General features: G+C 45.0%; 1 protein-coding gene across 1 annotated transcript in view; it reads left to right on the top strand.

Annotated features, from left to right (window-relative positions):
* LOC142560961 (myb-related protein B-like) overlaps positions 1 to 24,799 on the top strand; it is a 315,010-nt gene that overhangs the window by 276,406 nt on the left and 13,805 nt on the right. Inside the window, exons 15-17 of the mRNA XM_075673395.1 lie at positions 3,674 to 3,811; positions 10,153 to 10,272; positions 10,464 to 10,544. Coding sequence (XP_075529510.1) covers positions 3,674 to 3,811; positions 10,153 to 10,272; positions 10,464 to 10,544 — 339 coding nt within the window. The remainder of the gene's footprint in view (positions 1 to 3,673; positions 3,812 to 10,152; positions 10,273 to 10,463; positions 10,545 to 24,799) is intronic.

Genomic DNA, 24,799 nt, shown 5'->3' with positions numbered 1-24,799 from the left:
ACAAATCCCAAAGAGGTCTGGCGGTATATTAAGAGCAACAAGAAGGATGACACTGGCATCCCGGCCATCACAAATGATGGTAACCTAATTAAAGAGGACAAAGGAAAAGCAGAAGTATTCAACAAGTATTTTCATTCAGTTTTTACAAAGCCATGTAGCATTGCTATTTCTTACACACCGACACCATTACCGGAAATGGAAAACGTTGCCGTGAGCAAGGAAGGAGTGGAGGCTTTGTTGTTTAACCTAAACCTGCATTCAGCTCATGGACCCGATGGAATTTCTAATCATGTTTTGAAACAATGTTTGAGACAGATAGCACCTTTCTTAGTAATATTATTCAACAAGTCACTAGATAATCAAAAACTGCCCGAAGATTGGAAGACAGCCAACGTGACTCCGATATTTAAAGAAGGTGATCGTACACACGTAGGCAATTACAGGCCGATATCTTTAACTTCCGTTTGCTGTAAGACTCTCGGACATGTCCTGTACTCTAATCTGATGGAACATTTTCATACAAATAACTTTTTCACTTCGGCTCAGCATGGGTTCCGCTCTGGTTTTTCGTGCGTAACACAACTAGCCGAATTCACTCATGACATTGCACTCGGCCTCGACCATGGTGAACAGATAGATGCACTCTTTCTTGATCTGCGGAAAGCATTTGATGTCGTCCCGCACAATCTACTTTGCTTAAAATTATCATTCCTAGGCCTTCCTGAACATATTTTTGGCTGGATAAAGGATTATTTACACCTGCGCAAACAGCAAGTTGTTCTTAATGGGGTAAACTCGGCTCCAATGCAGGTGCTATCGGGAGTGCCTCAAGGCTCTGTGCTTGGGCCTCTTTTGTTCCTAGTTTATATTAATGATTTAGTAGTAGGCCTTAATTCAACAGTTAGACTGTATGCCGATGACTGCGTCATGTATCGTGCAGTGAAATGTTATGCCGATATGTCTGTCTTACAGGACGACCTTGAAAAAGTTTCTATTTGGTGCAAGCGGTGGCAGATGATTCTGAATACTGGTAAATGCTACCATGTGCAGTTTACAAAGAAAAAGAAAAAATTCCCCAGTTCCTATTGCCTAAATAATATTGCACTCAGTACCGCTAAGGATGTTCAGTACCTCGGAGTTACGTTTTCTGAAACGCTTGACTGGACTAATCATGTTAACTCAATTAGCGCGAAAGCTTACCGTCTTCTTCACTTTTTCTGACGAAATTTTAAGCATTCTCCTTCATCACTGAAGGCAACCTTGTATTTAACAAACATCAGGCCTATTCTAGAATATGCATGCGTTATCTGGGATCCATACACTATAAACCTCACAGAAAAAATAGAACGCGTCCAAAAGCAAGCAGCACGCTTCGTAACAGGAAATTATAATTTTACTACCAGAGGATCCAGAATAAGGGAAGGGTTGGGTTGGAAAACTCTTTCTTCACGCAGGAAAATCCTAAGATTCAAATTCCTTTACAATATATATAAAAGTAAAACTGGTATCGACAAAACACTGTTCATCAAGGAGCCGCATTACGTTTCATCTAGGAGAGACCACGCTAACAAAATTAGAGCTTATCAGTGCCGTACCAATGTGTTTAAGTATTCATTTTTTCCTAACACGATTAGCGATTGGAATGAGCTCCCTAATGAAGTGATGGCAGCTTCTAGTTTTGAAAATGCTATTGAGAGTCATATTCTTTGATTGTTAATTCTGTTATTCATCTCTGCACATACGCTACTTTTTTTTTCTGTTTTGTTAGTTAGTTATTTTGTCACTCACTTTGTTTTGTACTTTGTTAGTTTCTATTCCGCTTTTGCGAATTTCAGTGCTTAAACTATGTTCTATTTACTGATGTATTCTTTTGATGTTGCTAAATATGTTTCCATTGTGACCACCTGTATTTTAACCCCCCTACGATAATGCCGTACAGGCGATGTAGGTATACCGAATAAATAAATAAATAAATAAAAATACAGGGCACCAACTTCGAAGTATTCATGATTTATAGACAATACCATTTTTGCCGCATCACTCCACGACACGGACGAAAACAGCGGAGCACATGGGGAGTAACTGTTACCGTTCGTCCTCCCGTTGCTGTCTATCCGCCCAAGCACTAAACACTTGCTCACTGAAATTTGCACACGGCATGCACATTCATGCAATTACTCTCTTGAAGGACGAAAGCGCCATTTTTAGGACTAACTGCCCAGTTACTCCTGTTTTCCCCGGGATTCTTAGAGTGTATAGTGGCAGTGCCTGTTTGGTGCTATTACGATAATGCCACGCCGCACACCAATACGACACAAGTCAAAGTGGCAACGTCGTTCGAGTAGTTCATTTTGACTGCTGGTACGGCTAGTAGCCGCTGCGATATTGACTTTTCCAGATGGCGCTAGCTATGCACCATATTTATCAATTTCAATTAAAAACTGATACATTTCTTGAATTTTCTAATCTAAGCCGGCCCTAGAGTTTGGTATATAAATACTTGAAAAAAAAAAATCTATATAGATTTGAATAAATATCGTACCTCTCAAATAGTGCACCGCTGACCAACAGTGACCGCCAAAGTGGTCATGTTCAGTGTATAAAGAAAAATTTATTGGTAAATGTACTTTTTTGCATAAAAGGTTGAATTACAATACAGTGAAACCTCGTTAAACCCTACTTGGCCGGAGCTCGGAGAAAGTACATACTAAACGGTAGTCGAACCTCATGGCCAACATCTCTTCGCAGTTGCAACAGCACTATCAAGCAACTTCTTCGCATCACAAATGCCACACACCGTAGTCAACAGTAGATCCCTGTCGCGTGCCAGCGCTGACTTCTTCGTGTCGTATTCGATAGCATGAACTATGTCTAATCTTTCTTATATGCTGAGCACCTGGTGTCTTTTTTATCCGAGCTTCGACATGACGCGAGTCCCTGTTTGCACGACACCACAACACCCTCTGGCACGGCGCCGAAATGATGTTGATGTTGATGTGGTGCCACGCACAAACCCTCAGGGCGCCTGGAGGCCGTTCTGATCTCTGAGGCTTGCTGTTCTGCCGGGCCGCCTGATGGAGATGATGCACTGCCGTGATTGTACAACGAAAAGTGGAAACACTACGTTTAACCGATACGTATGCAATAAGCTGGTACGGTTCATGCAGATACAAAATACATTATGTTCAATGGCCGCTGAGTCGGGTATTTGACTTTACTACATTTAAAGCAAAACTGCTGTTTAAGCCGGTATGGTTTAACAAGGTTTTACTGTACGTACAATTAAATTTGGTTATAACCAAGTGAATTGCCGACTTTACCGACGTCATTGTAACAGTTTAACTGTACTAAATTTCGATTCACGAGCGGAATTATTAGAGCATTCGCACACCTCTACTGTTACACCTCATTTCAAAACTTTTTGTTTTCTTTCCTTTAGTGCCTCTTTCACCCCCATTTCTTGTCTAACGTTTTTTTTTTTGCCACCATATAATAAATATGAACTGGAAGTCAGTGACCATGCTGTGTTTCGTGTGATGCGATGTGAAAGCCTGCAATTGCTGTGCTCTGTTCCTTTCACACATTTAGCAAGTGTGTGCCAGCATTGGAATAGATTACTGGCTAGGCCCACACACTGCCACCAACATGACACAAAATGGCCGTGTTGTTTCAGAACCTCTCGCCATCCAAGCGGGTTCGCAAAGCCCTCCACGAGACCTGGTCCACTCCCGGTGACATTGCTGTACCAGGCCTCACCTCCGCGGGATTTGCACCACTGGAGCCGGAGTCGTTCATCCTTCCTGAGACACCCGTGCGTAGCTGCTTGTTCTCAGTGCAAACTGCTTGATGAAAGCCTGATAGAAAGCTAGCAGTACTGTTTAGAACGAACTTCAGTATACACTTGTGCAAAGATTACGGAGAGAGAATTTGTTGAAGGGTTGAAATCTGGGCCAGTTGGTACATACTTGAGGGAAAAAACCAGTAAAAAAACGCAAAGGACAAGAGGCATGCGCAGCATGGTTTACGGCATGTGCTGCAGGGGTTGTCTATGAGTTCCCTCTCACATGCGAAAGATTTTACATAGGCCAAGCCGGTCGATGTATTGACCCTTTGAGGGTCGAATTATTTCGAAAAAAACTTTCCCAGGTGGTCAAATGACTTTATTGCCGATCTTGAAGGTACAAAATGTATAAAATTGGGAATAAATAGTAAAAAATAATTAGGAACAGTATTTTGGTGTCGGCATCACTCATTAACTGCAAAATGTTCAATAGTATTTCCAAGCGTGGTACTCCTTGAAACATGGGTTTACGCATAGCGCCTTATCGCAGTCTGCACACCTAAAATGCGTATCTGTTCTCTTTGAGCGAGGAGTTGTGTTGGTGCACACATGACATCTCTGCGTGCGTCTGCCTTGGGCAGAGGTCTGAGGCACCCTCTCGCGTAAGCACATTGCCGCAGAGAGCGAGAATACCTCGTGAGCGGTGGTGATAAACAAGCTAAGAGCAGTGCCAATCAAGATAGAAATCAACTTCCGCCACCCCTGCGAAAGCGTGGCTACAAAGAGAAAAACCACTTTTCGCGGGCCGCCGTTGCGATCACGCGGCGGTACCGAAACCGTGAAAGCGCGTTGCCGCAGTCTAAGCGACGCGCTGAAGCTAGCAATCAGCTCTGTTTATCTCCTCAAGAATGTAGCACCAATTTCAAACGCATCTTGTAATTGCTAAGAGGTGGCAGCACCTCCCGGTGAGCACGCATCGTCATTATGGCGCAAAATTTCAAACGGAGGGTCGAAACCGTACCCGTACGGCAAAGACCTTGTGGGACAGAAAACCGCCGTCGTACATGTACGGCAAAAACCTTCAAAGGGTTAATGACCGCCTGCATGAGCAACACTCCTCCCTGGGGTCAGACAACAGTTCAAACTTGCCTCGCCATAGCAATGAATGTAGTTGTTATCCTTTGTTCAGCAATGTAACGATTCTTGGTAGGGGCAAGGGCAAAGAAGAGCGAGAAATCCTGGAAGTGTACTACATGAGTTTATTAGGTGACGACTGCGTTAGTATGACCTCGGTGTGCTTACTTGAAGAAGAATTTGCATTTCTAGGTCGGCCACGATAGAAGCGATTCTTGTCTTTTCATGCTCTGTGATCAGCGATGATGTGGTTGCGCATGATCTGCTGACCTTGCTGGGACTACACCGATTCTAATAAAGCTCAGTTGATAGTCCAGTTGTTGTGGTGTGAACCTCTTGTCCTTTGTGTTTTTTTACTGGTTTTGTCCCTTTGAGAACTTGTTATAGGTAGTTAAGGGATACTGCTTGACCTTTCAAATGGGTGATTATTTTAACCAGAGGTGACCCTCCCCCCTTTTCTTCTTCTTCTTTTTTTTTTTTTCAATGTACACTTCCTCGAAAACCTTTCTGTAGCTTCTACAACGAATTTGCTTCGTGAATACCTCACTTAGCTCTTCACTATGCAATATGTGCCTACTTGTGTCATAAACAGTAGTTAGAAAATCCTTTATTTTACCCTGTTTCAAAATCAACAACGATTCTGCGAAGCAAGGATCTTCACAGAAGAAAATGTATTGCTTTCACTCTTTCACAGTCGACAAGTGGCTTTCCTTTGCCTGTGATACTCCCATGCAAGCTGTCAGTGGCAGATGCCACCGTTCCAAAATCTGCCAAAAAATGCAAAAAGTGCATGTTTCCAAAAGACGATCTTTGAGCAGTGTCCAAGTGCCACCATCTACAGTAGAACCCCGCTGTTACGTTCATCACTGCTGCATTTTCCCGGCTGCTACGTCGTTTTCATCCGGTCCCGGCATAGCTTCCATAGGATCCAATGTATAAGGAACCCCGCTGTTACGTAGTAGCTGTGAAAACGTTCCCGCATGATGTATCGCAACCCGAACCCGCCTGGGCAAAAGTAGGCAACGCGCTTCAATCACCATTTTGGTTTTTGATGAGTTTTGACTGGGCTTGGCCGGGCTTGGCTATAGAACTGGCTGCAAGAAGCTGCACGCCAGTTCGAGAGGCCGCCAATAGATGGCCATACGTGAAAAATGCTCTCACTATTACTGTGATTACTGGTGATTACGGTCACCGCATGGTTTGTTGGACGGTTTGACTCACGGAGGAAGGAAACTCAGGAGAGGCCCTGACGTCACTCTTTGCAAAGCGAAAGTGAAGCAGGAAGTTGGCGTTGCTCATGGCGTTGCTCCGCCTATCGGGCCAGCTCTCCTCTCTTGTTTACATTTCTCGCGAAACCACGCCGCGATGGCGCAACTGGGCTGCTCGGACGCACGCGCTCCGCAGCAATACTAAACAATCGTTAGCACGTTAGCATGATTACGCCAAAGAGGGCAAAATTTCCCTCGGATATTCCTTCGTCCGTTGCCATTGCCGTGGCGTGGTGACGACGAGGAGCACAAGCCGCATGATGCTGGGGGGTTGCCAAATCCTAGCTTTGGAGAAGCCGTCGCGGCTCTGGACCTCCTCCGCAGGTACGTCGCGCCTCACAGCGACGCTGACAGCAATGCGGCCTTCCAGGCTATTGAGAAACGTGCGGTGATTTCTAGCGAGCGAAAGAAACGCCAAGTAACCATTCTAGACTTTTTTAAGTTCTAAACGCACTCTGTGGAAATAAATTGTCTATAGTTGAAGCTGCACTTTTTTCATTCATTTTCGGAGCTTTCCTCACTGTTGCGTTTTCCCGGCTGTTACGTTTTTTTTTTGCCTCTGTCCAGTGAAAAACGTATGAACGGAGTTCCACTGTATGTGGTAGAAAGCAAAGACTGCAATAAGCGCACCCCTTGAGCACTGATGAAATGGCTGCAATCCACCTTGCAGAACACATTTGAATATAGCTAATGATGCGTACATGACGTGGAACTTGTGTAATACCTCTTCCGAGAGTCTTTAGGGACAATAAACTGAACTGAACACGAACACTGAATCAACGCGGCCTTTGAGGTGCTGAAAAAGTGCTGACATCTATGCAGTGGGGAAAAACAAGAAAAAAGAAAAGTGAAATAACCACAGATTTCAAATGCTGGCACTGCACCCATCTATGTAGGGGAAGAAAAACTAAGTGGATGTGCTGACTTTGTCCAGAAAGCTTTAAAAACGGGATCATTGCCATTGACGAGTTGAGTTCGTCCAAGCACTTGAGAGGTTAATGACAAATTTCAAAGCTATTTTTAAAAGTCCATCATGTTTTTTAGACTGGTTGATTGATTGATTCATTGATTAATTGAGTGATTCCTTATTTGTTTATCACAGTACATGTGATGGGAGACGAAGGTAAAAAGCTGTTTCCAGGATGGCTTAAGGGAAGTCCTTCACCTCCATTCTGGCTAAGACAGCAGCAGAGGCGCATGCATTTTGTTTACATTGTCGTACACTTTGATAAAACCATCATATTAAAAACAACATTGTCATACGCTTTGACGAAACCTTAAAATTGAGCACATCACTAGTTACTGCCCTACACAGGCAGTCATACATTAGCATACACCACTTCATGTCAGCATGAAACACCAGCTCAACACTTCATTACAAAATACACATTGTAATAGTGGCATTTAACAACAGAATTAAATACAAATCAAAGACAGCTCTAGAGGTCAATTTTATTCTAGAAAGAAGTGTACAAGTCAGATCATTTTACGTCACAAATATCGATTTGTTTTTTATTATAGTCATTAAGTAAATGCGGAAGTTTGTCACGAAGCCTTTGCCAGTGCGACGATACGGAACATTCTATATTTCTGTTCTTGTGTTATGTGATACTTCTTTCAGATGTAGATTTACCTACCGCTTGAAGAGAGAATTATGACAGTCCTAATTTAGGCAATTTTAGTGCAACCATATGTACTCGTATGTGTCTTGTGCTCTAATTCAAAATGTTTAAAGAGCTGCGCAGTAGAGAGCAGAATTGGCACATTCTCGACTAGTCTCAAAACTGTTTTTTTTTTTCGTATCTATTAGCCGTGATAGGTTAGATTGTGTAGTAATCCCCCAGACCATATGACAGTAGTTTCGGTTCAACGAAGCAAACAGGGCATTATTGATCAAGAATTTATTGACTTCAGAATTAAGTAGTGGTTTCAGTTCAGAATTCCCGTTGTTGCACCTCACTTTTGTAATATCGCATTGACATTCTCATCCCACTGCAGTGATTCTGAAAAATGCGCACCAAGTACCCTAATAGAGCTAACTGCCTCTATATCTGAGCAGCGAAAAACAAGGTTACCTATTACACTGTGCCAGCGTATGAACAGCCGTTAGTGGGCTGGTGCATGTATACAGTGCCAGTGCGCCAAAGTCAGTTGACACACTATGAGTGCGCCTGGTCATTTTCCACCACCAGACGTTTGCCTCAGCCACATTCACATCGATATCGTTGGTCCACTACCACCGTTCTCAAACCAACAATACATACTCACTTGCATTGACCGATTCACACACTGGCCTGAAGGAATGCCACTCTCTCGCATTACTAGACAGTTTAATGAATTAATTACATTATTACTTACATTACTAGACAGTCTGTAGCACAGGCCATCTTAAATACCGGGATTTATCATTACGGCACACTACACACCATAATGACAGACAGGGAAGCAATTTGACTCGTCCTTCTTTCAAGCTCTCTCCCGTCTTCCGGGTGCAACGTGGATACGAACGACAGCTTATCACTAGGGATGGGCAAGTAGTGAATCTGAGGTTCGAAGCGAATTCGAAGTGAATAGTGATTTGGTCGAATAATTTTGAATCGAATGGTTTGAACAGTACATACAGTTAAACCTGAATATAACGAAGTTGACAAAAGCTTTTTCGTTACATGCATGTTCCGCATGAAGGCTCGTACGAATGATGCAGAAATGAAACGAAATGGCTTAAGATATCCATGAAGGCGAACTCACCGTTCAAGCATTTATTTTGCAGCGAAAAACTGCGTAATTTCCGCTGCTTCTTCTGCACGAGTGAAGGCACAACACGCCGCTCCAAGGAAGCTAAATTGTGTAAAGCTCCATCATCGCCCGAGCCGACGAAACGACGAAAGACGTCTATTGCGTCCATCACCTCCTTTGCAGTAGGCACGTCACACGGATCTGCCTCACAGGCACCATCATCACCGCCATGGGGATTTTGCACACTCTCAGCTACTGCTGCATCAGTCACGTCTTCTGTAGCCACGGCGGCATTAGCAAACAAAAAGTCATTCGGTTCAACATCGTCGGGTACACCACCGTTAGTGTGTAGGCCGTTCCACCTTCGGCCTCATCGGACACAGTAGAAAGGTCTTCCTCCTCCTCACAGAGTGAAAGCGAAACTACTCCATTTGCCACCCGCTGCGGTCAAAGGTGTGGTTGCTATCGACGCAATGATGAACGGCGACTAAGCAGTTACAACTAAGCGTGCCTGTTTGGTTATTGGTTTAAAGTTTATTTACATCCTTTAGATGTGGCCAAGCTTGGGCAAAAGGTGAAACATATTGCTTGAAGAAAGCCCAAGCCCTCTTATACAAGGCACACAACAGCAGCATAGATACTATACATAGATGTGGTACATAGATGAAAGGTGGGTAATGTACATATGTACATTACCCACCTATTACATCATTTGTCTCAGAGGTACAGTTTCTGAGATATTACAAGAATATTAAATTTTACAAGGCACAAGTTTGTAAAGTTCTACTCTGACGCCATTACAGATAATTTGTGTATTATCAAGTACAGATATTAAAAATAAGCATTTTAGCACAATTTATTTTTCTGTAATGCAGTAGAATAGTGCTGTTGAACTGTCTTCTTGTTGGAAAAGCAACAAACGACAACAACCATAGCGATGCGGGCACTCATTTCTGTTGGAAGCCAGCACAGTTTTTGCTCCCTTGCACGTTTGCGGTGCTTCGTGCTCACCGAGCACGGAGTCGTCCAAATTAACCAGCGTGTGACTAAATGCGTCCTAATCAATAACAGTTTGAGTCCGTTAAATAATGCATGTGCCTGCCTGGACCAGAAGACGAGTCCGAAGTAATGAGATTTTACCCAAGAGAGTGGGAATGCCTCGTGGCACTTGCCGTGCTTTGCCGTGTTTGACTTGTGCCCTCGGATGCCTCACTCTGGGTGTGCTGCGCGCAGAGCAAGAGCCTGCTGGGCGACTCGTCGGTGCTCTTCTCGCCGCCGTCCATAATCCGCGAGACGCTGCCAGAGGTGTCCTCCGGCGAGCCGTTTGCCACCCCGGTGCTGACCAGGCCCAAGGTGAGACTTGCCTGCGCCCCAAGAATCGGGCCGAGTGGTGCCGAGGAGCAGGCGCCGTACCGTGCTCCCTCGCACCGCACGTGCAAGGCGTACCACCACAGTGCCCTAGCTTTCCAGGGTAGTGGACGCGCACGATCACTTCTTGTGGTTGCCATTTCAGTGAGCTGTTCTCTGTTGTTGACACTGCACAGCCCAAGCCAGTCCAGCACGGTCTGCTCACGTTTCGCACCCGGCACTCGGAAAGCACGCCTTCGTCGCGGAGGCTCCGCCAGGTAGCACCCCCCCATGCACTGCATGCTGCCTGCTTGCCTGTTGTCTTGTCTCACTGCACCCATGCATTGCGCCCAAGCCAAGTCACATGACAGTGACTCGAGAGACGTTGCTCGGCAGGGCACTCATCTAGTGCCACTCTATAGAGTTTCTTACTGAAATTACTAGAGGGAATTGTGGGAATCGTGGTTGGTACATGGATTTGGCTGTGGTGTTGGTTCTTGGGGCTTCAAACGTTTCACGATGTCAATATCCCCAAGTTTAACAGAGCCGTGGACTATCGTTTAGAAGTTCAACAGTCTTCAATAAAATCAATTTCAATAAAATTCAAAAAAGAAATGATCTGATGCAGTTAACTGTAGCACGTATATTATTCGACGAGTACACTAATTTGGTGTTAGAGACGAGAATTCCGTGTGAATTTTCCGGATTTTCGTTCGGGGGTGACCATTACTCGCGAATGACATCCCACGGTATATAATGTGCATTTGTCATGCAGGAATAAGCATACGCAATGCAGTCGTCTGGGAATGAGCGACATACACTCGTGGTACACGCCGGCAATCACTGCGATTGTGCTCGCTTGACGGCCTGCCATTTGTTTGTTTCGATGGTCCAGCTCCTGTCGACAGTGGCTCACATTTTTTTCGCCTTGTTCGAAGCCTGATGTGGCCGACGAGACTTCGCTTGCCATTGTTTGTCCCAGCTGATAGTTGTTAATACGTACAGTGTTCACGAATAATTTCCACCGTGGTGTCTTCAAGTTCAGTGTGAATGGCATTATGATCGTGGAATGTCGACGCCTGCACCTACTGTGGTTGCACTGTTTATGAAAGCAGAAAGTGCAGTTCACTGAAATTGTGCCAGACCAGTATAAAGACGAAGGAGTACTTTTTTACTTCCTTTTTTTTTAACTTTAGCTATATTCTGTCTTTTTTTCCTCTCAAATCAGTCACCATTGCAATACAAAACACCCTGAGGATCCCTTCTCAGGGGAGCATCCCTTCTCATTTTACACCGTACTCTTTTCACATTGACTGCACTCACATTTAACTTGTAACGATGGAATGCCAACCAAGCAACATTGCACACACACAACTGCTGTGGCTATGCTTACGCGTGCCACAGGGTCAGCCATTTGCAACATGAATGCGTGCTTTCAAATGGTGGGAATTACAGCGGGCCAGTTAAACATGCAATTTTTAACAGAAAAAGAATGTGCTTTGTACTCGACGCCTGCTCTGGTAGCGATACTCCAAATGGACGCACACAGCGAGATTGTTAATCTGCATATGGTAGTGGTGCACCTGTAGTGGAGACTTGTCACAAAACACCCAAGTTTACAGTGCGGCATGTTGGAGATTTTATTTTCCATTCTTACATTGTTACATTGAGGCTTAACTGCGGAGGCTGGACGTATGAGGCCCACGACATGGGCGTACCTAGTTCTGTGGGTGCCTTTGTGGCACAATAGCACAGTTGTGCTGTATTCATAGGAACTGCACATTCAGCTCTCTCCTCTTTTATCCACCCTGCTTTTCAGTTCATTCTGCCCAATAATTGAACTGCCATTGGAGTTTAATGCTTTCTAGGTTCAGTTCTTTTTTCTCTAAAGGCAATTTCCCAGTGTCGAATTTTTTTATTGCAGATTAAAAATTGTCAGACTGACCTATATCAGAAAATTATTACCGCAGTTTTTCTAGAGTGACCATAAAAAGAAAAAAAAAAAACATTTGCCGTATGTAAACGTGAATTGTTTATTCAGGAGCACAGTTGGGCTTCCATAAATTCATAATGAGAATAAAAAAAAATAGATACACTGAAATAGATATATTCTGATTCGGCACTTGGGTCTGCATTGGTGGAATCACCGCTTGACTTACTGGCACCAGAGCAACCAGCGCCCATGGCATAATTGAACCACGTGTTTGTGAGCACACTCAAAAAAGCTCCATGGCTGTGCACCTGTCAGAAAAACCAAACTAATCAGAAAGGAGTCCTTCATTCTGTAGCCACTGTGGGGCAATCAGCTTTCATTGTCTCGAGAAAAGAAACGCGGGCATCGCAGCATCGTTTGTATACACCAGCCCCTGGCGGAGAGAGATGAGCAACCAGAGGGATACCAGTTTTTAAGAGTGCAACGAAAGGAAACGACCCGCAAAACAAAACCAAAACTAACCACCGCACGAGCAGTTTCTGAAATGCCAGTGTAAAAAAAGCCGCGGAAAAAAAGAAAATGCTGCATCGCTTGATACATGTACGCAGGGTGACAGTGCTTGCTCAGCAACAAATAGATAGAAAATTGGCACGTTTTTCAACACATATACGGTGCCGACGGCATCGACCATTTGGAACTTACTAAAGGAAAGATAAACAGCGTTGTTCACAATGCTGTTTATTTACTGCATTGACCCTCAAAGGGACAGAAGTTGACCGAATGGTAGATAATTGTGCATTAAATTTGTGACTAGCCATTGAGTGCTGCTACACTTTCAAATCCAAGTGTCAAGTTTATGAAGGATCTGCTGAAATTAGGTTCACATTACAACACATTTAGCAGCAAAAGCTTAATTGTGAAAAATTGTGCATTCCCTTTGTGCTGGCTTGCCGAAAGCGTACTGCAAAGCAAACACATGCAAGGGGACAAAACCTGTACCAGATGGGTTGACCTTCTTTGTTGAGCTGATACGTGTAAAGTTACAACAGACCCTATAGCTATAGTTGACCAGAGTAGCAATGTGCGCTTGTTGATATGGCATCTTCAGCTGAGTTTTCCAGTGCAAGTAAGGCTAGACACAGGATACACACAGCGCCGTGTGTGTCCCGGGCTTTTTCTTGTCTTATTCGCACTAAAAAAATTTAGATCTGTAGCTGTAGCCTAGAAATAAGTTTAATAGGCATAATATGGCAAACAGCACAAAAGCTAGACAAAACGTTAAGGGAACAGTGCTGGTGTCATATCGACAAGCGTAGCTAACAAACATTTTGCTTTTATAAGTTAATGAGCGGAGTCACTGTCATGTATTCTGGGTTTCGTCGATCTACTGTTAACACAAACTACCTCTGGGAAGAGAGTAGCTACAATTAGGTTGTTCCGAGAGGAACAACCTAATTTAGATGGCCCCGTTGTTCTTGGCTTGTGGCGAGAGGTGCATGTGCACTTGCACGCAAGTTGTTCCAGTGTTGAGTGAGTGGATCGTCAACATTGCTGGTGGAAACCTTTTGGAAAGAATGTCTAGAACACCAGGACACAGTGGAAAACCCACTTATAAAGATTGCCTGTGAAACCGCTTTATTCATTTCTGCAATTGGATGTCAGTTCTACAGATTCAGTGCCCTGCCTACTGCAGGTTCAGCATCGTTTCTTAAAATTATTTTAATGCTGGCTTGCCAAACCAAACAGATGCGCTCAGAACAATCAGGGGAAAAAAATGTAAGGAACTTTCGGGACCTTTGTGAAAATACACTCGGGCACCTCAGGGTCATTTACTCCACAGTTCCCCAATGTGTGTAGATGCAGCACGTTTCTCACATTGCTGCCTTCGCACTGAAATATGGGAGTGGTTGGGTGTCCATTTATTCACTGCTTGCTTTTGATGACCATTTTTAAATGCACACACATCCCTTCTCTTCTTGTAAACTGTGGTACTACTGCAAAGTATGCTATGGAACCAAGGTGCCCCATGGCATAGCAGACCTCAAGAAAGGAGATGTTAGAAAATTGAAAAATTGTGAACAGTGCTTTCTATTTGCATTGTGCAAAATATTTAGTATTGTGTAACATCAATAAATCGCCGTGCAAGCACTCCATACAGATGGTTGACCAGCGACGCTGAAATGTGCGGCGCCGGTGTTTATTACTGGGTGAATCCCGATGGTTCGTTAAACAACAGCTTGGTAGGCTGCCAAATTCTCGGTACGCAGTTGCTGCTTGCATTCGGCTGCACAAGCCTGTTCTCGTGCCTGGGCTGCAGAATCGGGACGGCGTAGACGAGCTCGTTACCGTTTCCGCTCGCGGCGTTGTTGGTCAAAAGCTGGCGGCTCCTCAGGAGTGCATATGACGCGTGGCCTACCCATTTTGGAGCCATAGAGAAATGGCTGCGACAGAGAACAACAACATCACTACTGGCGCAGCTGATCAAACACCACCTAGATAACAGAAGGCCTTTTCACTCTCATCCATGACGTCACGTTACCTGGCCTGACTGCCATGGAATCTAATGGGAATGCCCCTGAGTAGGCAGTAGTGATTTTGACGTCACTGCTTTCATCACGCCAGCCTTGTTCATGGAAATTTCGGGCCAGGTAGCGTGACGTCATGGATCGGAATAAGCAGGCCTTGTCCCACCTAGGTGGTGTTGGCTAATCACGCGCTTCTCTTTCTCTCTCTGTCTCTTTTTTTCTCATGCATGTGCCTGGGGTTTCGCCACAGGAGTTTTCGGCATACAGGCAACCAACAGACAGACGGAAGAACCGGCTAGCTATATACCGATTCACTGTAATATGCCATATTTATTCATGTAAGGCCCGCAACCCCACTTTAGTGCACGAAAATTCGAACAAAAATAAAGTCACTGAGCATCACGTGACCATAACTTCAGAGATCACACTATGTGCTGTTGCAGTTTCTGTGGCCTGCCCGCACGCTCACTGATTACCTTCTGTCAAGCTACTACAGTGTAGACCGCTTATAACGCTAAGTTATGGGAGTTTTAAAAATCCGCACTATAAACGCCACCGCGTTATAACCAAAGCATGATTTTTTCGGCTTTTGCCTATGCCAAATGGACTACCCATTTTTCAAGCACAATTTATTACATATTTCGCTCACACACACATACAACGCAATCGCAACACAGCACAGAAACCAAGTTCTTCTGACAAGTGCGGCATCAGCAGAAGAACGCTGTTATTTTCATCTGGAGATTTTTTTTTAACAACGCTTCGAACAATTTCGTCCTCTACAAAGCTTAAGCACTGAAGTGCTTTCTCACTCAAACTGTTCTTCGTGCAGTACATCTTCGCTTTGCTGAGGTATTCCAAAGCGTCTTCACACAGGGCATCTGAGTCTGGCGTCGGGTCGACATCGTCGTCCGACTCAACTTCGGTTGCAAGCTCTGTGCTACCGTGCACAGCTGTGACGATCGCATCATCCGTGCTCGCTTCCTCGCAGACAGGAAGCTCTGACTCACTGGTATCGACATATTCTTGGAAGGTGTCTGTGGCGGAAACAAACTTGCTTTCAACAAAGCCGGACTACACGTCGTCGGTGTTGACTGTCTCATCGACAACATTGTCACTCGGCTCTCGGCGTTAAGAGCCTCTGCATTGCGTACGAAGCCTGCTTTCTTAAAGCACTTGCTTATTGTCGTGGTTTTTACCTGCCACCACGAAGCGGCAACCAAATCAATCACACCCCTTAAATTCACCTTAAGACGCTGCTGCTGCTGCACACTTGGCAAAGCTCTCTTGCAGATGCGTTTTTTGTAAAGTGCCTTTACGGTTGCGATGACACCCTGGTCGAGTGGCTGACATTTTGCAGTTGTGTTGGCAGGCAGAAACTTTAACTTTACTGCAGTCAACTTTGGCTTGATGTTGGGGGCTGTGCAATTGTCGAGAATGAGCGCGACCTGTCGGTTCTCTGCCTTCACGTCTTCATCGAACTTACAAAGCCAGTTTGTAAACATGTCTTGCATCATCCACGTCTTTTTGTTGGATTTCCATGTCATTGGCAGGCACTCTCGCTTTTTAAAGCAACGTGGCCTCGCTGATTTTCCAATGACAAACAGGCAGCACTTGTCCCTTCCATCCATGTTAGCGCAGAACACAGTTATGCGCTCTTTTGAGGCCTTGCAGCCAGAGCAGGCTTCGTGTCACAGCGCAAGAGTGCGGTTAGGCCTTGCAGTCAGAGCAGGCTTCGTTTCTCAGCGCAAGAGTGCGGTTGGGCAGAAGGTTATAAAATATGCCAGCTTTGTCGGCATTGTATACGTCGCTGTCCCTGCACATGGACAGCATGGTTTCCAAATTTAAGCGAAGCCAGACTTCGATGGACTCGTTGACATCACCGCTTTCATCGCACACCATTTTGCAGCTGATGCCATGGCGATCCTTGAATCACTGGATCCATTCATTAAGTGGGTTGAAATCATCGTGGCCTAAAAGAGCACCAAGGGACTTGGCTTTTTGTTGGAGCATGGGGACGCTCACTGGTTTGCTCTGAGCCCTAACTTCATGGAACCATCTGAACAGCGCTGCGTTCACGTCTACGTACTTCAACGTACGTATTCTCTTCCGTGACAGGGAAGGTGAATCTTGCTGCAGTTGCTTCCACAATTTGTCCTTGTTCTTTTATATTGGTTTATATATATGGTCGACACGGTTGTGTCCGAAACGCTGTATTTGGCCACCGCCGACACCTTCATCCCACTTTCTGTCTCTTATAATGCATCCCTTCATCTCCAGCGATAAGGCATGCTTTCCTAGGTATACTTTGTGGTGCAAAATACATTCTTGAAAAGGGACGGAACAAAGGAAGACAGTGAAGCGCCAAACTACCAACTGTTTAATGACAGTCTGAAAAAACATACAGAAGAAAAGACAACTTCTGCTCATGCGCAGGGAGCCAAGGTGTGACAGAACGTGGTCATGATAACATACTTTGGATAAAGCACACTTCGGTGGAATATAATATGATAGAGGTATCGCTGACGCTATCGGACCCTTTCTTTTTAATATAAAACGCTTCCGACGACTCCCTTGGTCCCTACTTTTGCCAAGAATCAATACTCACTCAAAGCATGGCATTGCAATCACTTAAACTTTGCAATCAATTACCAGCCGCGTGGCTTTGCAGTGGTGTGTACTGCTCATTCGTAACAAATTCAGCCAAACTGAAATTCCATTGTAGTTGGCCTTTAAAGGGGTCCTGAACCACTTTTTATCAGAGTCGAGAAATGTATTTGACATGAAAACAGACTATTTCAGAAATACTTCGCCCCAAAAAGTACTTCAGTGCATTAAGCAAAAGCGGCACTATTGGCGATCACAGATCCCATTCGCGGTTCTTCCACTCCTTCAGTGCCTTGCACTGCAATGACAGAGCGAGGCATGCCCAAAACTCTCCGCCTACTAAACATGGCATGCAGTTCAAATTTGACATTAGGTGCTCATGCAGACGCCACTAGTTATGATTTTGGTGCCTTCCTCTTACCAAAGTCAGATGCTATGCCTCTGCTTACGGTTGAGTTCAGTGTCTCGTCCCTTTGCTGTGCTATACACAGTGTACCAGATAGTCACGCGTGGCTAAGTAACATAGTAACATGAGTAGCGCATTTCCTTTCGCACTTATCTCTATGACAATCAGACAATTTTCGAGAGTCAATCCAACTTCATCTTCATGTTCGCTCGTCCAAGTACGTTGGCAGCGGTCACATTGGCTAAGCGATGGATGCCACACTTCGGACTTGTGTAAAAGGATTCCTAATGTAACGAGCTTCGGCCACGATGGTGACACACCTTGATGGTGTGCCACTCAGGAAGCAGATGACCCGTTCGTCGGAGGTTGGTGTTCGGTCTTTGAGCCACGGCACCCTGCGGCAGCCGCAGTATCTACGCTACATGGCTTGTGGTGGCCAACTGTTTGCCTGACAGGGGTGGAGTGCACGCTCGCACTATGCTGCAGTCCGGCCATGCTGTGTGATGCAGACCACCTTTGTCTTGCACCAGCTTGACCAATAGATGGTAGCCGAATCCGAATTATGCATTTTACTCAGTCGATTAGCATGAAGCAAATTCTGCCAAGGCGTCTAGCCAGAAGTGAGTATGCGCTTGCAATTATACGTCTAGTCTGACTTCAAGTCTTACATGGTTCGAGGCTAATTGACTGTTCAGAACTAACAGAAATTAGCGAGACCCGATGGCCACAACACTGATCAACAGTGCAGCCAAAGTCACCCATGATACCTGCATCGGTATCACGGGTGAGCGTGAGCATACGATAGTCGCACTTCCGGAAGTGTGTAATTCGTATCGAAATTTGAAACACAGATTTTCACTTGCTTCAGCCTGTTTATTAAACTGTGTCAATAAATATATGCAATAACAGTAGGAAGAACCGCACAAATCCAAACAACCTTCTTGCTTGATGCGATCTATTGGCCAATAGCCAACCTACTATTTATTAAATATTACAGCCCAAAAAGAGTGAGGAGAAGGCTTCTGTTCAAAAGAAAATGTTTAAGAAAAAGGCGACTTCGTGTTCCGCTTGCAAGCTCCAAGCGCCCTTGACGGCTGCAAAATTCAGCTGACAGCTCACAGTTCAGTTCACAGCAGCGTATGGCATCCGTGTATCATGTTTTTTCACCAAACCCAAAGGGTGGTTCGGACCCCTTTGAGGAACAAGAGTCCATGATTAGTAGTCACTCTCTCAACGCTGCACAGGAGTATTTTGGTTGGTGAAACAAAATGTGGATGGAAATGAAGTGATGGACATGATGTTAGCATCATGTAGCTCATGTGCTAGTCGAGAGGAAGTAGAATACCAGTAACTCATAGAGCGGATAGGCTGCTGGATACACACAATCGTTCCCGGAATGTACATTAGGTCACTTTACGTGACAGCAGAGAAAACAGACAATGCATACAAACTAATCCTATTCCGCTTTTCAATACGTGGGTGGGCAACAGCGCAAACGCTTGGTTACACTGGACACATTCACTCATTGACACTGAGTGACTGGTGTGAGCTATGTGCTTGTTCTTCGCATTTCAATTCAATTGACTCAAATTAGCTCAGTTAATCTGAATAATTTGAGCGGTCCTGTAATTTTCGATGCACATTCTATCGAATAATTTGAATAGCCCGCGCAGCTCTATCTGGATAATTTGTAGTTTCTGGCTGGCAGCAACGTGCGACTCTTAGGCAAGGGCGCCACATATAGTCTTGCACACAGCGCAAGGTCTGCAAAGTCTTTGCAAAGGTCTGCACACACCGCAAGGTCTGCAAAGACTTTGCAGACCTTGTGGTGACCGGAAAATTCTTTATTTATTCGAATCTATACTCGCGGACAACCTTCTGTGGTTATGCATGGAAATCTACGGGGGTGGAGCTTCTGCACATGTGTTACCACGTCAAGTAGTCCGCCAGCGTTTGCCGGTGCTTTCGTTACTCAGAGTAGATGCTGAATCGACGCTGCTTTTCCCTTCAGACATGGAAGGGAAAAGCCGCAAAATAAGTTAACTTTTATGTTCAGTGGTGTGTTTTATCGTATATAACTGTTGCTGATAAGGAGTTTAGGCTTTCTCTTCCCCAGCTTAAACTAACGTGGATGAAAACACGGGACTCTTTTCAGAAGCACCCTCATTTGTGTGCGCTTTGACTACGTAGCTTTCCCTTCATCATCATCATCAGCCTGGTTACGCCCACTGCAGGGCAAAGGCCTCTCCCATACTTCTCCAACAACCCCGGTCATGTACTAATTGTGGCCATGCCGTCCCTGCAAACTTCTTAATCTCATCCGCCCACCTGACTTTCTGCCGCCCCCTGCTACGCTTCCCTTCCCTTGGGATCCAGTCCGTAACCCTTAATGACCATCGGTTATCTTCCCTCCTCATTACATGTCCTGCCCATGCCCATTTCTTTTTCTTGATTACAACTAAGATGTCATTAACTCGCGTTTGTTCCCTCACCCAATCTGCTCTTTTCTTATCCCTTAACGTTACACCTATCATTCTTCTTTCCATAGCTCGTTGTGTCGTCCTCAATTTGAGTAGAACCCTTTTCGTAAGCCTCCAGGTTTCTGCCCCGTAGGTGAGTACTGGTAAGACACAGCTATTATATACTTTTCTCTTGAGGGATAACGGCAACCTGCTGTTCATGATTTGGGAATGCCTGCCAAACGCACTCCAGCCCATTCTTATTCTTCTGATTATTTCCGTCTCATGATCCGGATCCGCCGTCACTACCTGCCCTAAGTAGATGTATTCCCTTACGACTTCCAGTGCCTCGCTGCCTATTGTAAATTGCTGTTCTCTCCCGAGACTGTTAAGCATTACTTTAGTTTTCTGCATATTAATCTTTAGACCCACTCTTCTGCTTTGCCTCTCCAGGTCAGTGAGCATGCATTGCAATTGGTCCCCTGAGTTACTAAGCAAGGCAATATCATCAGCGAATCGCAAGTTACTAAGGTATTCTCCATTAACTTTTATCCCCAATTCTTCCCAATCCAGGTCTCTGAATACCTCCTGTAAACACGCTGTGAATAGCATTGGAGATATCGTATCTCCCTGCCTGACGCCTTTCTTTATTGGAATTTTGTTGCTTGCTTTATGGAGGACTACGGTGGCTGTGGAGCCGCTATAGATATCTTCCAGTATTTTTACATATGGCTCATCTACACCCTGATTCCGTAATGCCTCCATGACTGCTGAGGTTTCGACTGAATCAAACGCTTTCTCGTAATCAATGAAAGCTATATACAACGGTTGCTTATATTCTGCACATTTCTCTATCACTTGATTGATAGTGTGAATATGGTCTATTGTTGAGTAGCCTTTACGGAATCCTGCCTGGTCCTTTGGTTGACAGAAGTCTAAGGTGTTCCTCATTCTATTTGCAATTACCTTAGTAAATACTTTGTAGGCAACGGACAGTAAGCTGATCGGTCTATAATTTTTCAAGTCTTTGGCGTCCCCTTTCTTATGGATTAGGATTATGTTAGCGTTCTTCCAAGATTCCGGTACGCTCGAGGTCATGAGGCATTGTGTATACAGGGTGGCCAGTTTCTCTAGAACAATCTGTCCACCATCCTTCAACAAATCTGCTGTTACCTGATCCTCCCCAGCTGCCTTCCCCCTTTGCATATCTCCTAAGGCTTTCTTTACTTCTTCCGCTGTTACCTTCGGGATTTCGAATTCCTCTAGACTATTTTGTCTTCCATTATCGTCGTGCGTGCCACTGGTACTGTATAAATCTCTATAGAACTCCTCAGCCACTTGAACTATCTCATCCATATTAGTAATGATATTGCCGGCTTTGTCTCTTAACGCATACATCTGATTCTTGCCAATTCCTAGTTTCTTCTTCACTGTTTTTAGGCTTCCTCCGCTCCTGAGAGCATGTTCAATTCTATCCATATTATACTTCCTTATGTCAGCTGTCTTACGCTTGTTGATTAACTTCGAAAGTTCTGCCAGTTCTATTCTAGCTGTAGGGTTAGATGCTTTCATACATTGGCGTTTCTTGATCAGATCTTTCGTCTCCTGCGATAGTTTGCTGGTATCCTGCCTAACGGAGTTACCACCGACTTCCATTGCACACTCCTTAATGATGCCCCCAAGATTGTCGTTCATTGCTTCAACACTAAGGTCCTCTTCCTGAGTCAAAGCTGAATACCTGTTCTGTAACTTGATCTGGAATTCCTCTATTTTCCCTCTTACCGCTAACTCATTGATCGGCTTCTTATGTACCAGTTTCTTCCGTTCCCTCCTCAGGTCTAGGCTAATTCGAGTTCTTACCATCCTGTGGTCACTGCAGCGCACCTTGCCGAGCACGTCCACATCTTGTATGATGCCAGGGTTAGCGCAGAGTATGAAGTCTATTTCATTTCTAGTCTCGCCGTTCGGGCTCCTCCACGTTCATTGCGGAAGAAGGTATTCATTATCCTCATATTATTCTGTTCCGCAAACTCTACTAATAACTCTCCCCTGCTATTCCTAGTGCCTATGCCATATTCCCCCACTGCCTTGTCTCCAGCCTGCTTCTTGCCTACCTTGGCATTAAAGTCGCCCATTAGTATAGTGTATTTAGTTTTCACTCTCCCCACCGCCGATTCCACGTCTTCATAGAAGCTTTCGACTTCCTGGTCATCATGACTGGATGTAGGGGCGTAGACCTGTACAATCTTCATTTTGTACCTTTATTAAGTTTCACAACAAGACCTGCCACCCTCTCGTTAATGCTATAGAATTCCTGTATGTTACCAGCTATATTCTTATTAATCAGGAATCCGACTCCTAGTTCCCTTCTATCCGCTAAGCCCCGGTAGCACAGGACGTGCCCGCTATTTAGCACTGTATATGCTTCTTTCGGCCTCCTAACTTCACTGAGCCCTATTATATCCCATTTACTGCCCTCTAATTCCTCCAATAGCACTGCTAGACTCGCCTCACTAGATAACGTTCTAGCGTTAAACGTTGCCAGGTTCATATTCCAATGGCGGCCTGTCCGGAGCCAGTGATTCTTAGCACCCTCTGCTGCGTCGTAGGTCTGACCGCCGCCGTGGTCAGTTGCTTCGCAGCTGCTGGGGACTGAGGGCCGGGGTTTGATTGTTGTGTTCATAGGAGGTTGGGGCCAAGTACTGCACCAGGGTGGCCAATCCTGCTCTGGTGAGGGAGTGCGTTACCGGTTCTGGTCACCGGGATCAGGCCACACTCCAGGCCTGTTTGTGCCATTTTATCAACACGCGGATTTTTTTTTTTTAATCCGGTGGAAAATTGCCGGCACCGGGATTCGAACCACGGACCTCTTGCACGCGAGGCGGGTGTTCTACCTCTACGCCACCGCTGCGCCACCGCTCCCTTCAATGCCACAGAAAGTTGTCTGCGAGTATAGGCTGGCTCCGATTCTAAGCAAATCCCCGACAGCCCAACGCCAGGAGAAAAAAAAAAAATTTTTTTTTAATATATACTTGCCTGAAATTTAGGCCGAACAAGAAAAGTGATAGCGTTCACAAAATGAAAACAACATTTATTTCATATGAGCATGCCGGCTCATTCCAGATCGCTATCTTCCTTATCACTGTCATCTCGTTGCAGCCAGTACACGTAAAAAGCATCTCCCGTTGCCCCCTCAACGACGGACATATTTCTCATCGATGCCAAAGTCCTACTTGGCTTGGAACATTTGACAACGCCTCTGTGGCTAGCACACCTTTTTGTTTGAAAGCGGCAGCATAGTGGCATTGCCTGTTTAGTGCCATTACGATAACGCCACGCTGCATGCCAATACGACACAAGTCAGAATGGCAACATCGTTCATGTACTTCATTTTGACTACTGGCATGGCTAGTAGCGGTTGCGATATTGACTTTTCCAGATGGCACTAGCTATGCACCATATTTATCAGTTTCAAGCGTTTTTTAAAATCCTCCAATCTAAGCCGACCCTCGTGTTTGGTATATGATTATTCGAAAAAAAAAAAAAAATTATCTGCCTAGATTCGAATAAATACGGTTGTCCGAAAAACTCATTCAGCCAAAAAATAAAACTTGCTACGCATAGAGCAGCTTAAAAAAAAGCTCTAATAATACCTTGCTTGTACTACACTTAGAGGCAGTCAGACTGGCTTGGATTTGCGCAAGGGTGATGTTGTTTCCGTATACGGTCTGACAAGAGCGTCACTGCATTGGCGATCTCCGCCAGTGGAGTTCACCATGGAGATTGAAGAAACGAGCTTTGCACCACTCCACTCTCGCGAACACACAGGAAGTGGACTCGCTCACACAAATGCCGAGCTGCACAAACACCCATAAAGGTGCAACATCTGCGAGACACACCTGCTCAGTGGACACACCATGTGCAAAATAGCAACCAGCACTTTTAGGGGAAAAGAAAAGAAAAACAAAAAACAGATCACGCATTTAGTTATTGTGACGATAGTGTTGACAGAAAGCAGAAAGAAAAAAAGAAAAAGTGCCGTTTCCTGGAGCTTTTTGTCAGCCAAGGAAGAGCGGACATGTCCTCTGAGACTAGAGAGTGGCGCTTGCTCTATTTCTGATAGCTTGTGTCTCCCAATCTTGGAGGCTATAGAGCAGGCCACTGAAAGCCAAACCAGGAAAAAATCCATCATGGCAGCCTCCAAGAACGCGTAGTGCGGGTCGGAATGAGTGATTTAATTCGGAAAATCGAACTTTGGGGCCTCAATTCACCCGTGAAACCGTGCATTCACAAAGTCTGGAATATCCATCAACTCTGAATTTTTGGAGTCAAGCACCCTCGCACACACTTTGGCAGCAGTTATCGATTCCGTGAATGTCGTTCGCAGCTTTGTTGAGTGCAGCGGTGGCGATTTTTATGTGCTACGCGTTGTGAGCCAGCTGGGGTACATGGCACTCGGGGTGGCGAACTACCGCGCCAAGCAATCCCGCATCAGTGATTATATATAATTTTTTTTCGTCTTCATTTTGGTTAATTCGAAAATCTGCTTAATTCAAAGAATTTTATGGTCCGGCAGCCTTCGAATTATATTGAGGTTTCACTG

This window comes from Dermacentor variabilis, chromosome 10, assembly GCF_050947875.1.
Source record: "Dermacentor variabilis isolate Ectoservices chromosome 10, ASM5094787v1, whole genome shotgun sequence".
Lineage (NCBI taxonomy): Eukaryota > Metazoa > Arthropoda > Arachnida > Ixodida > Ixodidae > Dermacentor > Dermacentor variabilis.
This window is presented reverse-complemented; position numbering and strand designations above follow the sequence as displayed.